This window comes from Egretta garzetta, unplaced genomic scaffold (assembly GCF_000687185.1).
Source record: "Egretta garzetta isolate BGI_Z169 unplaced genomic scaffold, ASM68718v1 scaffold234, whole genome shotgun sequence".
NCBI classification, from domain to species: domain Eukaryota; kingdom Metazoa; phylum Chordata; class Aves; order Pelecaniformes; family Ardeidae; genus Egretta; species Egretta garzetta.
The window spans coordinates 1,123,833-1,138,617 of NW_009259528.1; the positions used below are offsets into that span (position 1 = coordinate 1,123,833).

At 48.5% G+C, this 14,785-nt stretch overlaps 1 protein-coding gene across 1 annotated transcript in view; it reads left to right on the top strand.

Moving 5' to 3' along the window:
• Positions 1-14,785, top strand: part of PRKG1 (protein kinase cGMP-dependent 1) — a 490,065-nt gene that overhangs the window by 402,534 nt on the left and 72,746 nt on the right. Inside the window, exon 10 of the mRNA XM_009637557.2 lies at positions 13,556-13,621. Within this exon, the coding sequence (XP_009635852.1) occupies positions 13,556-13,621 (66 nt within the window). The remainder of the gene's footprint in view (positions 1-13,555; positions 13,622-14,785) is intronic.

The following is a 14,785-nucleotide window of genomic DNA, read 5'->3' on the forward strand; positions in this document are numbered from 1 at the left end:
AACCTTCCACCCTGATACTCAGGTGTTCACCAGCGCGTGCCATATAATGCTTGTATAAAATCCTAAAACTGGCCTGTGAAGCAGTAGGATCCGTGGGGTCGGGGTGGTATATCTCTGCCTAGAAGACAACCAGCTTCCCCACAGGACATCGTGCTGCTGAGGCCAGCGACTGCTGCTGCGATAAAATCCCTTCTGCTGGGGTTGTTCAGCACGGTGGCAATATTCATCAACGCACCGCTGTCGGCAGGAGACGAGGCCAGGAATGAGGATCCATCACATTCCTCCTGGGAATATGCTAGGTGACAACCCTAATTGCTCTCTTAACACTTCTGTCGTACTCCCAGCAGCGTAATTTCCTGCAGGTCAGAGAAGTGTCACCCCCACCGGTGCCAGACACTAATTCATTTCTTTCCATGTCAGTTGGATTCCGTGGGCAGGATTCTCGTGGTGACACAGAAGGGCTGGTCGCAGGCGCTGTTTGTAATTCTCTTAGATGTGTCCATTGTAAAACTTAATTTAAAGCTTTTTTTTTTTTTCTTTTAAAGTCGGTTTTATCAGCGTAATATACTTCTAGCAGTTGCAGTATTCTCAGATAATAGGTATGAGTTCCCTTCTTCAGGGCTGTGTTTGTCAGAGCTCCTTTTGGAGCTCTCCTGCTGCAGTCATGGGGAGTCAAACGTCCTATCTGGGCTGCTGGCTCTGTGATTCCCTGCGCTGATTCGGCTCTGCTAAGGGAATCCCTTCTGGAAAACAAGATCCGCAAAATCCTGCGGTGGGGGCGTGGTGCATCCCATGCGTGCGACTTGCTCTTTAAGACCGGGAATCTTCATTCGCTGAAGATGAAGCTCTTTTTCAAGTTTAAGCTCTCTTTTCAGTAGAGTGTGATCGATTACTCTGGTATTTGTCATTTTATCTTTCCTAACCTCATTTATTTAGCTTTAAAGGCTGTAAACCAGATGTTTGGTGTAATTCTTCAACTGATGTTTTCCAAAATACTGCGTGTCTTGCCCTCGCCGCCTGGGGCAGCAGGGACCTCTGGAGCTCCTCTGGGTCACCCCGCTCCTCCAAGCAGAGCCAGCTCTTCTTTTCCTCATTAAGCTGTCTCATGGCTGAAGTGGGAGCAGGCCTAGTAACTCTGAGATTTTTGTTTGGTTTTATCAAGTAAAACCTTGATTGTTTTTTTTTTTGTTGTGTTTTTTGTTTTTTTTTTTACCAAATGAAGAGTAGGCCCTGGCCGGGAGGCGCTTGTTACAGCTGGCCATGCTGTGACCGTATGCCAAGATTAAGGTGTAGAAACCATTACAAATGAAAGGTAACCAAAGCTTTAAAAAGAAAGTCGATTCGGACTTAGGGGACCTCATTATCTCCGTCCTCAAGTTCAGATCAGTCTGGTTTCTGAAACTGCATGTGTGAATCTACTGAGTCACGAGTGCCACCGTAACTGGGAGGAACAAGAAGCATCAGACACGAGGGGGCCATTCAGGAGCTACAAGATGGAAAATGGCAACATTGTACAATCCTTAATTACCCTTGCCTTCCAAACTCATTGCAAAGGCTTGAAGGAAAGGGCTACACATTGTGTCTATGTGGGAGAGCCCTACTTTGGGACGAGGGAGCCACAGCAGGTATCAACTGGGCTTGAACACAAGGTTGCGTGTGGCACCACGTGCAGATGCAGAGATTGAACAGCACGAGATGGAGGCCTAGGAGACATTTGGAGGTGTATTCGGTGGGAACGGGACGATATTTGTACCCTTGTAGGAAACCCCGGTGGCATCTGGTCTGGAGCATTCCAAACCCCTGAGTACGCTGGTGTTCACGGAGGATGAATTCATGCTGGTCCAGGTACAGAGGAGCCAAAAGAGCTTAAGGCACAAAGTTAGGAGGCCTTGGTTCATTTAACTCAGTGCAATAAAGTCGGAGAAGGTGGTTTTGGAGTTCTGTAAGAAAATAATGATTGTAGCTCGAGGCTGGGTTTGGTCCATTGGTTTAGATTTAAGCGTGCAGTGAGTAAATGTAGACTGGCAAACAGAAAAAGGTGACTGACCATTAGAGAAACGAGTCCTGGAAGCATCTTCAGCGCCTATAGCAACAAAACTGATTTTAATTTGACTCTGTAAGGTTGTGAAGGTTATTTTATGGCATGTCTGAAATAGCAGGAAATCAGGCTTTGTCACCCACGAGGTTCCCGCCAGCTCCAGGTGGTGCCCAGAACCAGAAGTAAGGATCCCCAGGAGGTGGGCCCGTTCCCCTCTAGCTCCAGAACTCACGGGAATTCCAGCGCTGGTAGGAATCGGCATTCAGCCCCGACTCCACAGACCCAGAAATCAAAAGTGGCTTAGAGTCTGAGTTTGAGGTCCAGTTCTGTGTGCTAATGGGGCCCAAAAATGGATGTGTCTGCTTTTCTTGGCAGGGAAGTCGTTGTGTTACCATCCCTTCACATAGCAAAAAGAAGGTGATCCCAGAAGTAAATTAAAGGGTTTATCTTTTAAAATCGTGGAAATTTTCCACCAGAAGATTGCAGGATAAAAAAATAAAATAAAAGTCATGATTTGCTGTACAAAACCTTTAGCATGAATAACGGTAAAAGGGAATTTCTAAAAGCAGTGGGACACTGTCTGTCATCTCAGTGACTGTGAAAATTAGAATCTAAACTAATTTATGGCATGGATCCTGTTACAAAATAGAAGTATGGGTTTCTACAGACACGCACACAAAAAAACCCCAAGCCAGCTGGAGTTCAGGGACGTTCCCTGCGGGCAGAGGCAGCCACCCCTGAGTTAATACAAGCGGTAAGAAAGCCAAACCCCTCATCCTTTCTGTGCGCCCCGAGCGCCGGGGCGCCGCCTTCTCCGCTTGCGCGGGCCGCGAGGGCGCGTTCACGAGGGCAGGCGGGGGCTCGGTCCCCCCCACAAAGCGCCACGCGCGTTCCTGCTGCGATGCAGCCTTCAGACGTGGCCAGTCGTTTCCTACTGAAATAGATTTAGGAAAAACCAATGCCTCCACCCCCGCAGTAATTAGCATGGACTGCAAAACGCCATGCAAACGAAGGTGTGCGCCGCACAGCTGCGTCGCCCGTACGAGAGCGGTGAAATGCCCCGCACCCCGGGCGACGGCACAGGTTGCCACAAACTCAGTTCCAGAGTGATGTTGAAATCTGCAGAGCCGGTGCTGTTCCGAGTCGGACAGGGCTGCCGAGAGCCCTGGCAGCTTTGGGGTGGGGTTTGGGTTAAATTGTGGTGCGTTTTGCGCTGTGGCTCCCGAGCGAGGGCTGGGAATGCTGCCTGGAAAGGTGCTGCTCATCCAGGCTCCGTGCAGCTGGAGCGTGAAATCTCTCAGGGCTTTTTCAGTGCTTCTCCAAAGTTTTCGGCTTCTCCTTGGGCTGCAGCAAATCAATTTTTCAGATTTTTCACTTTATTTTCTAAGACTGTATTATGCTGCTCTCCAGGCCTTGCGTAACTGGGTTCGGGGGGGGAGGGGGGGTTAGTAAATATATCAGTGGTGCTACAGCATAATCAAGGGGGGACTTAGCAATAGTTCTTAAAATGTACTTTATCCTTTTTTATCTAGCGAGATTGTTCATTAAGGTCTATGAATACTTTCTAATGGATTAAAAAAACAGTTTCTTGTGATGATGGCTTTCACAGGCAAAATACCCTTTGCTTTTCCCCTTCGGTTTGATGCATTTTTTAGCCGTTATGTTGGTCTATATTAGAAGTGCAGCCTTGCCATAGCGTGGCAGGTTTTGTGATTAGTCGGTGGTTACTTGAATGCTGAAATCCCAAGGGAGCGCACACCGCGTGTCTGAAAGATGGGGGGGGTTTCTCGTCCCACCTTCAGCAGACAGGACAGGGATGAAAGTTTGGCTGCGCGTACCCGCTAGGCGAGCACGGATCACTGGGATGTGGTTATGGAGTCACCTCAGGTGAGCTTATGGCCGTGTTTGTGCCAGAGGCCGGTCCTGAGCCTCCCCGTTCCCTCTTGGCCAGGTCTCCCCCCACCTCCCTTCCCCTCGCCCTGGCGGTCGCTGCCTGCGGGGTGAGTGGCGCCAATCGACCAGAAAACTAAGCCTGCAGAAGGTCTGATGTGTCTTACATCAGATGAACGTGCTCACCGAGCCAAAGTATAAAATCTGCTCCATCTATCTGTGCACAGAAAGGAGAAAACAAGACTGAAGGAAATGAGCAGGTTTGCATCTTTATTGATAACCAACTTTGCCCATCATTTTCCCTTCTGTGCCCTTCCCACCATCAAATAACACACAGAACAAGAAATTAAGTGCTCGGACTAAAATAGGGTCCCATCAGCACTGCAAGCTGTGATGCTACAGAGGGATGATCTGGTGGCTTTGCTGGAGTTAACCTGGCCATTGGAGGGGTCCAGCACAGCAGTGTGGAGCCCAGCATGGGCTGATTGAGTCTCTGTTGCCCTTGCCCCCCCAGCCGCTCGCTCACTCCCCCCGGTGGGACGGGGCAGAGAATCGGAAGGGTAAAAGTGAGGAAACTCATGGGTGAGCTAAGGACAGTTCAACAGGGAGAGCAAAAGCTGCGCAGGCAAGCAAAGCAAGGCAAGGGATTCCTTCCCTGCTTCCCATGGCAGGGGGTGCTCAGCCCCCCCCAGGACAGCCGGGCTCCATCACGCGTAACGGTGACTGGGGCAGACAAACGCCATTGCTCCCAACGTCCCCCCCTTCCTCCTCCTTCCCCCAGCTCTATGTGCCCAGCATGACGCCGTACGGTGTGGGGTACCCCTGGGGCTGTTCCCAGCACAGATCCCAACCCCGGCCCCATAGGAGCTGCTGTGAAGAAAAGGAACTCTGCCCCAGCCCAAACCAGCACGTGGAGGCCGGCGCTGTCAGCCAAGGACAAGTGGTAGTGTAAAAATAGCTGCCACTGCTTGCCATCTAGATCCTGCTGCTGGCATCCATAAAGGAGAGGACGTAATCTCCTTACAACTCCCCTTCTTCACAGTGCTTAGGAATTTAACGAGAGCATTGTTTAAAATACAGTTCTTCTTTGAAAAAAAAAAAAGTCATGAATTCATTGAGGGCTACTAAAATGCTCCGAGGGCTGGAGCCCCTCTGCTGTGAGGCCAGGCTGGGAGAGTTGGGGGTGTTCAGCCTGGAGAAGAGAAGGCTGCGGGCAGAGCTGAGTGCGGCCGGTTAGGGCTTCAAGGGGGCCCAGAGGAAAGGGGGGGACAAGCTTTTTAGTAGGGCCAGCTGGGACAGGACAAGGGGGGATGGCTTGAAACTGAAGCAGGGGCGGGTTAGACTGGATCTAAGGAAGAAATTCTTTGCAGTGAGGGTGGTGAAAGCCTGGCAGGGGTTGCCCCGAGAGGGGGTGGAGGCCCCATGCCTGGGACCATTGCAGGCCAGGTTGGCCGGGGCTGTGAGCAACCTGATGTGGTTCAAGGTGTCCCTGCTCCTGCAGGGGGGTTGGGCTGGGTGACCTCTGGGGGTCCCTTCCCACCCAAACCATTCTGTGATTCTATGAACTCACATAAACCCTTAAAAAAAGTCCTCAACAGCAAGAGCCACTTATTGTTTGCAGATAGGCCGGACTCTTTGCAATGGGACGGGATTTCAATGAACAAATCACATTGCTGTCACTTCAGCATGGCAATGGGTATTTGTCCCAGTGCTCTCAGTGCAAGAAGAAGAACATAACAGTCATAAAAATAGTTGGAGAGAGGGGAAAAAAAAACCTCTCAGCTGTGTAAGGACCTGTAAGAAGCTGCTTTGGATGCAGTCGTTCCCACTAACCTTACTGGAGGCTCTCCTGGGTTAACGTGGGGTTTGGGATACAAATACAGTGGCCGCGGATAGGGAGGCTGCGCGGTGTCCGAGTGGCACGGCTAAGGGATAACGCGATCCCCGCCTCTGCAGCGGTCACGCGCGTGCGGCTTTACGAGCGTGCCGGCACAGAGAAGTCGTCAGGCCAAATGGATGCGGCCTCGTTCATTCTTGAAGAGAAGCCAGCTGCCGGTTCTGGCAGCGCCGGGGTTAATTGCTGCCTGTGTCATGCCACGCACCTCGCTCGGGCACCTCGTGGCTCACCTATAAAATAGACGTACGGATACTGCCCTACGCCTTAGCTGCTTCTGACCACGTGAACCTCTCGTGCGGGGTTTAAAGTGACGTCGCTAAGCACGGTGCTGATGGCGTTCGTGTGCGATAGATGTGTTACTTTAACTCTTGGATCGCAGTTTGATTTGGTTTTAATGCAGCCGTTTCCATAAGTAACGGCAGGTGAGTGGCTCGCTGCTGCGGGCACGTGCTTGGGGGTTAAAGCAGCCGAGGCGGAGGTCGCGGACTATCTCCTGAGTAGTTTGCCATTATCAATTACGGATTAAATGCAGTGGGAATATGCCAAAAGTGTATAATAATAAAGAGTTTCTCTTTATGGCCACTGTGACACATGGGGCTCACAGCCCTTCGGTGGTGTCGCCACCGCAATACCTTGCGGCCAGGAGTTAGCAGGAGAACCTGGTTACGCCCCGCAGCAAGGGGGACTGTCCGAAGCCTGGGTCCCGTCAGATTCATGCCAGCTTCGTGGTAAGCAAGTGGCAGCAAGACCTTTTTTCTCTGCTTTCAGATCACGAGGAGCGCGTGCCCGGCTCTTCTCAGAATCGTTTTCAGCTGACACAACCCCCTCTAGGTTTCCTGAGTCGCTGGCAGCGTATAATCGTGTGTACAAATGTGCAGCTGGCTAGCAGGGCTGATCTTACAGCAGCTTTAAAAAGTGCAGCAGAAGGTCTCTTTGTTATCAATACTTCTTGCCCTCTGCAGCTCCCCATTCCCTTCCAAGTGCCAGGGGCGGGTTCAATATTCTCACAGTGCACATGGCAGTGCCTGTCCTAGTCCCTCCGCTTTAATTCCTGCTATTTTTTGGCAATCTGTATCTGCACTACATCTATTGATACCAGCCCAGGCAGTCTGACCGGGTAACACGTTAGTCCAGCAGCGTCACTGCCGTGTCAGGTCCGTAAGGCCAACAGAAATACCGGCAGCCCTCTCTTGCGTAGCTGCTTCTGTCTGCAGACCAGGGGATCGCACGGTAAATTAAAGCATTTTGCTGACTGTAACGTAGAAATCGGGTAGTGGAACTTGGCAGTCTAGTGAAACACAGGAAATAATCATATACCTAGGCATATATTTCTAGGTAGGAATACAGTGGAATATGGGAATGGGAGAGTGAAATGGCTTGTCCAAGGCTGGCTCTAGGCGGTGGCAAGGCAGCCGAGGGAGCAGTCGCAGCCCCGCGCAGTATCTGTAGCAGTGGCTGTTTGCCCAGGTATATACGATGATTGCAAAAATGCTATCTTTTTAAAATCAGGACATGTGCATTAACATCAAAATAAACTGTATTTTATGTAAACTGGGCTTGATTTCCCATCATTCATCAAACCGAAAAGGAGGAGAAGCCCTTCAGGTGATTTCCTGTCCATGAAATAACATCCATTGCCAATAGGAAGGACAAAGTAACGGGCAGATGTCGCACAGCATCCTGAACTAATCCTCGCGTGTTGGAAGGGGTTTGGGTTAAACCTTGGTATAATCTTAGCAGCAGTTGCTGGGAGTTTCATTTGCTTTCAGAAGTGTCAGCTCAGTAAGGACAGAACAGAACTTTCCTGACCAGCAGAGTCTTGAAAGACCTGTTCACCGTCTCCGAGTCCTTAACTTCGTAAACATTAAGTGAAGTTACCAGGAAGGGCTCTTTGTTGTAAATCCATCCTATTGTGCAATCCTTGCCGAGGCTTAAACCTTCCAGTTGGAGACACTGGGAGTACAAACACATTTCAGAACCAGTAAGGAAGCGCTGATGGTGTGCTCACACGGCGTAAGTTCTTAGGAGGGGCTGGTACATTTTCCAGCCGATGTGGAGAGTCGTGGAGTTTGCTGACATCGAACAAAAACCCTGCAAAAGAGCATTTTGAAACCATTTTGTCTGAACAAACCCCAACATGGTTCTATAAGAAACATTTCCTTTTCCCAGTGGCCATGCAGCCTAAACTGCGCAGGAGCACCGGTGGTTTTTTGATTTTGATTTTTGATGCATGTGTGCATTTTGATACCTGCCTGCAAACTGGGGTACCTGGAAGCAAAATCTCTTTCCCCTGGTATTTCATCCTTTTTATACCAGGTGTGGTTTTCATGCCTTCCCCTGTTGCAACTGTGGGGATTTTCATAGATTTTATTAAAAGCCATAACTCTTTTCAAGTGAAGCTTTTTCAAGTTGCTCGTTTTATTAGGTCCACATTAAAGTGTTTAGAACTTTAGTAGATGGCATTGTATTTATTATTACCAGTAACGTGTTTTTATAGTCAAACACAATGGCAAACGGATGTTGTGTTCTCAGAAAGCTGAAGCGTTGGGAAGCCAAACCCCAGTCTACGAGGGGCGTTGTTCTCCAGTCATTGGTCTGGGTAACTGATTGAGACCGTGGCTTACACCGTCTGTCATGATAGACCTCATCACCATTCTGTAGGTCTGCATTGGCTTGACTTGAGCGAGGGCTACCAAGAAAAAGCAGGAGCGAGGAGGGTGCAGTTGGTGGTACCATAAAATCAACCCACATTTTTGCTTCCGTGTGTGTTGGGTGATCACGTCATTCACACGGATAGTCCTAATGTGGCAGACAAAACTACTACAGGCAACGCCTCTCTTGATCAGACTGTTCCCTGGGAAGAGCAATGAGCATCCTATCTAAAGGGGCTTGTAGACTGCCAAAGGGCTATTGGCTGCAGCAGTATCCCAAAATGCCTATTTAGGATTATTGGGTTTTTTTATTTCTTCCTCTAAAGTTGACGATGACAACCCATTTTTGTTTGACCAAGTAACTGAAGGACCTTGACCGGCCACCAGGAGTAGATGGGTCAGTGTCTGGTCCTTGGTGGTTGCTCTGCAGAAGCTGCTGCTGCCTAGGAGAGGTCTGTGGTAGAGTGTCCCATGGGACTTCTGGGAATGAGTGTTTAGATCATTTAAACTTGAGAACGGTCTTAATGAAGGTTCTCGGAGAAAAGATGGAAACAAAAAATTAGGTCTTCCCTGGTGGGTTTTAAAAATTTGCTGCAGGGACAGCATCCAGAGGTTCCTAATTTGCTGATATTCAAGTTCTTTAATGCATTTTACCGCTTTCCAGCACTGTACGCTTGACCTTGTTACAGTGCTTTTAATAAGGTTGATTTAAAGTATTTAGGACAAGGCACGTCAGAAGTAAGTGAAAGGAAAAAAATAAATTATGGGCAAAATCAGTTAACAGCCTGAATTTAGTGGTAGCAGCTCAAAGCCCAGCATCTCTGTCTCCCTGTATTATTTTGCTGGGTATTTCCCGATTACACCCTCTCCTTCACACGGGAGGTAAAAATTATCTTTATTGGGTATTCTGAGGACCAGTACCCAAATTCAGCGATCTTCTGAAAAACAAGCCCTAGCTCCCCTTTGAGAAGAGGGGTTTGCCTGCCTAGAGACCTAAAAATGTTGCTACTCTATTTTAGCTTGAAATAGAGTTTGAGTGACAAAATGCCAGGCAGGAGCCGAGCAGCAGCGGCTCAGCTGTAGGTGGGACCCATCCTGCAGCAGGGTGCTTGCGCCTCCCCATGGATGCGGCGTCGTGCCGGGAGGCTGGGGAGGGGGCGATCCCAAAAGCCGGGCAGACGTCGTGCCAAGGCGGCACCAGCTGAGTCCGTCTTCTGGGAAGAACGTAGAACAGTGTTTGCTGGCAGCCCAACAGCAAGTTTCAAGCAAATATAGTGATATATTGTTAAACTAAATCATCCAAATACAGTTTCTGTTTACTTGAAGAATTCTATCGGTGTTATTAAGGGGATAGGGGTGGTAGGAGCTGTGAGGGCCAGAGTTGGAGCGGGACTCCAATGTGTTAGGGGATGTAGGAAGGTAAAAAAGCACAAAGATGGGAATCATTCCCAAGATTTTTTAATTCGGAGTTAAATTTTGACAGTCTAAGGTAAAATCAGGGAACAGAGGCTGAAGTTTGACCTTACCTCTGCTCCAGGCTTCCTATATTGGTCACATTTCCATTTTCCAACACAGCTTTATAAATAGTGGGATCAATATACTTTTACCAGAAAAATTCCTGGAAATGATTAAAAAAACCTTAGTTCTTAAGTTGTCAGCAGCTTGTCAGAAGCAAAGTCGTTGAGCTTTCCCAAGTTACCTCTGGTGAGCTGGGCGACAAATCCTAACGAGGCAAATATACGGATGCATTTCATCTCACCTCATCTCTTCAGTAACGTCCCCCTGTTCCTAGCGGTGTGATAGCACACTTGGGAAGAGCTTTAGGGACCGGATAACGTTGCCGTCGGATTCCACCCTCGCCACCCGACTCCCCGGCGGGGTGAAGGAGCTGAAGCGCGGCGGTGCGAGGTCTCCTGCCTGGAGAGGAGCTGTGCCCGCCGCGCGCGGCCCCGCACCGCTCTGGGCTCCCCGGTCCCCTCTGCTGTGTTTCCCGGTGATGCACCACGGAACCTCCCCCAGCAGCTGTCACCTTTCCTCACGTCCCCACCTTTGAAGCTGCTGAGAGGGGCTATAAAATACCAGAGCTCGCCCGGAGGACAGAATATAGTAACGGGCTGGAAGGAAGCAGGCGTTTTCCCAGGAGGAAATGGTGGAGGCAAACGATAGCGATGGAGTATTCGGAGAGTGAAGGCGATTCCTCGGATGAAGAGTGCTGTTTCTCGGGGAGCAGCGATGAGTACTCCTGTGACGAAGCCCAGAAAGTGTCCGAGTCAGTGCTCGCAAGCAAGGCTTTCACATAATGACTTGTGTTTAATGCCATGCATTTCAATTAACTACTTTTGCATTTATTGCCCTGCACTTCTAATAAGTAATCACCTGTTGCATTTATTGCCCTGCACTTCTAATAAGTAATCACCTGTTGCATTTATTGCCCTGCACTTCTAATAAGTAATCACCTGTTGCATTTATTGCCCTGCACTTTTAATAGCTACTTTTGCATTTAGTGCTGTGCACTTACAGTAATGACTTGTTGCATTTAATGCCCTGCACCTCTAGTAATGACTTCTGCATTTAATGCCCCACACTTCAGTAACTGCTGTTGCCTTTAATGCTGTGCACCTCAAATAACTCCTTGTCACATTTAACGCCGTGTGCTGTAGCTGGTGGCCGCCTGTCGAAATTCTGCCCTTAAAAACACGGACTGACCGTTTGCTTTGCCTGAAGGTGACCGAGTTTCATTCCTAGCTCAGTGGCGCGGCCCGGGGTGCGTTTGTCATTTGTAAGCGTTGCTGGCGGTGTGTGGAAGCCTGAGCGGGTCTTGTGTTTCACCGCTGATGCACGTAAAGGTTTAACGTTTGTATAGAACTGAAAACGCGTTGAGTTTTTCCTTCTGTTTTTAGAAACTTGGTGAGATTTTTAATCCTGTTTGCAGCCTGATTGGTAACCAGCACCTGACAGGAGAGTGTGTGCGGTTCATAAACCCCCTTGGAATCGATTGGGCTGTGGGAGCAGAAAGCTGCTTGCCCCCGTCGCCCTCTTCCTTCGGCGTGTGCGGGACGAGGGTCCTGCGGCGGTGGCGGAGGGGGGGCCGTAGGCAGGGATGCGCAGCATGGCTTGGGAGACAGCCCAAGGTAGAGATTTCTTGATTTAACGCCCCATAGAGGAGCCACTTCATCACTCATTTTAAAAACCTGTTTTTTCTCCTGACTTATCAGTTAGCTCTGCTCATGCAGAACATAAAGAAACCTCGGAAGCGCGTGACGTTCTGCATTATATCCCTCTGGATCGGGTGTTTGTGCCGAGCAAGACGCCCTTGGGGAAGTGCCTCTGCTCTGCATTAATCCCATGCTGATTAAAAGGGTGAAATAAGTACAAGACAGTGGAAACCGTAACAGTTCCTTGTGCATTTTCATCTCTGACATTAAGGTTTATTTAAAATATTTGAACTGCAGCCACCAGTAGCTGTATCTTACTTGCCTGCAATCATCTACCGGTACTACAGTAACTGTAATCCTGACTCTAACCTGTAACTAGAAAGATGTAAACTGTATTTTTGTGGCAGAAAGGCATCGAGAGAATGGCACAAATCTGTTAAGCTTTAACAGGAGTTAATGAGCAACCAGAAAGTTGACGTAGTTGTTTTAAAGTATTAATATGCCGGCAAAAGTTGGCTACAGCAACTTAATGGGAAATTAAATACTATCATTCCTTTTCCTCCCTGTATTTACCAGAGTTGTAGAAGTTAATAGAATTGTCTATGGCTATTCGGGTACTTCTTCCGACTTGCTTTCAGTTACCGTAATTTTGTTTATCAGTATGGATAAATTGGCACTAATACACACTGAAATTTTATTGGAAACAGACTCAAAGACAGTCTTTGAATATAGGCGTGAATATTGACGTTTCTTTCATTTACATTTCTGCTCGCTGTGTTTTAAAGATATTAAAGTAATTAAGTTAATTAATGATTGCCTTCAAGGGAGAGTGCTCATTCCTGTATGAGCGCACGTGCACCGCACGTTTTTTACTATATTACTGCTTTAATACCTCCAGTCTTTAAGCAGGGGAACTCTATTTCTAACAGCACTTTTAAATCTCATTTTCCACTTGGGTGGAAGTGTGCGGTGTCTTTCCAGTCTAAATGAATTAGTCTGTTCAGAAGAGGTGGGTCTCTTCTGCCTGTAATCCACTTACCCTTCGGAGGTGGAAAGGTTCGGAGCGGGTTTGAATAAAACGGCGACTCTGGATCCGGTGCATTTGTTTGGCCAACAGAGAAAATGCAAGGACATCTCTACAACCCTGACAAACCACCAGACTGGTCTGATTAGAATGAATTAACTTCATATTTTATAGCTTGGGCTGGCCACAGCCAAATTCTTGGTGGGGGAGGGAAAGGGAGAGCACAAAGGATTCGGTATGAAGATCAGAAGACATTCTAAGTGCAATATTTTTAATTTCTGAACAGCTAGAGAAAAGTACCAGTGCAATGTTTTAATGCTGAGACCTTTCAGAAGCTTCATCCTAATCAGGCCCCTTTTATAGGCACAGTCCCAGCCTCCGCCTTGCTCAGACAGCAAGCACGGAGCGAGTCCTGCAGCCCGCCGTGTGCGCCGGAGCTGCTCTGGGCAGCAGAGCGATGTCCTCCTTCACGGGATGCTTCGTGTTCCAACATTGAGCTATTACGCAGGTTTTGGGGGAGAAGGACGTGAGCAGAAGTCTAAACGTTCATCAATAAACCTATGCCAATAGCTCATATTTGGATAAAACTGCTTCTGCGCGCAGATGTGCGTAGTGAGAAATGAGACTTTGCCCAAAAGAGATGAAAAGCACGGGCTGGTGCGTGGCTGGGTGCCTCGGTTACAAGGGCAACCTGCTTCTCTCGTTCTGCTCATGCGTGGGTTTTCGCTCTTGTGTGCTTGAAGCCTGTACAGGCGATCAACAGCAAACCAAAATAGGGCGAAAGCTGTGAAACCCAGGAATTTATTCCTGGAGTGCTTTAAGAACGCAGTATGGTGGGAAATAAAAGAGCTGGTCATGAAAATAACACAGCTTGCTTACGAAATGTCTTTTTTCTTTCAGGGAGGATGTCAGAACGGCCAACGTCATTGCGGCTGAAGCGGTAACTTGCCTGGTCATAGACAGAGAGTAAGTACAGCGTTCCCCTGCCTTGGGGTGGGGAGCATCTCCAGTTCGCACCTTTTACCGTTCTTAACTAAAGCCTTTGAGCATTTTCTCCAGAGAGGTCATTTAATTTTGAGTAATACATTCACAGTCCTCGATGAAGTAGAGGGAAGATCCCCCTAAATCAACAAGACAAAACGCAGTAGTGACACATGGAGAAAATTAAGAAGTGCAGAAAGACAAAATAGAGATAAATGGGGAGATAGCATTACAGTGGAAATGGATCCAGGCGTTATGGTGCAACACAGATTGAGTTCATGTTGGCAAAATGTCACGAAAGGCATCAAGCTTCTGGCAAACGTTAAAGCAAGATGTTGTTATTCTATCCCATGTGGGGATGGAGAGCCCTCGTCCAAAGGGTACAGCCCTACTTGAAGCTCTGCAGCTCAGAGGAGACAGAGGAGATCAGGAGGGGAAAATAATGTCTTATCTAGGGAGCTGGAATGAATTACACGGGTGTAATCTAGAAAATAAATGCTTGGGCTCCAGAAAACACTGCTGCAAATTCAGCTGCTCCCTGCAGTTGTTGGGAATGGGATTTAAAAACTAGCATTGCCTTGAAAATTCAACGTGACTCTTGGGGTGGTTTTCCAGTTGTGAGGGCAGTGAAGCACTGGCATAGACCACCAAAAGGTTCAGACAAATCTTCCACGGGAATCCTCCCAAGGGCATGTAGTACAGATCTGTGAAACCATGGGAGACACGGGTAGGATGAATGGGGATTGGCTTTTCACTGCCTCCCCCGGTGCAAGAACCCGAAGAAACCTGCAGGAGGGAGGTGATGGCCAAAAGGAGGTGGCTTTTCACATGGGCATCGCTCACAGAGCCACAGGAAAATGAGAAGAGTTTGCAAGTGTTCAGAAGTAAAAGAAGCCCATTGGATTTATTAAATGCGTAGGAGATACCTCTGGGCTGGGAAGTTTTGGAAAGCTATAGGAGAGTATCAAGGCAAATATCACAAATGGTTGCTCTGTCTTTGAATTCTTCCCGGGGCGCACAGTCTTGATGCAAGACACCGTCCCAGGTCGGATGCTGGGCTAGGAGTGACCTCAGAAGCCCTTCTGATACTCTGATGAGATACATGAGAGATGCCGGCGTGTCCTGTAGGGATGATCCATGCTCAATCCT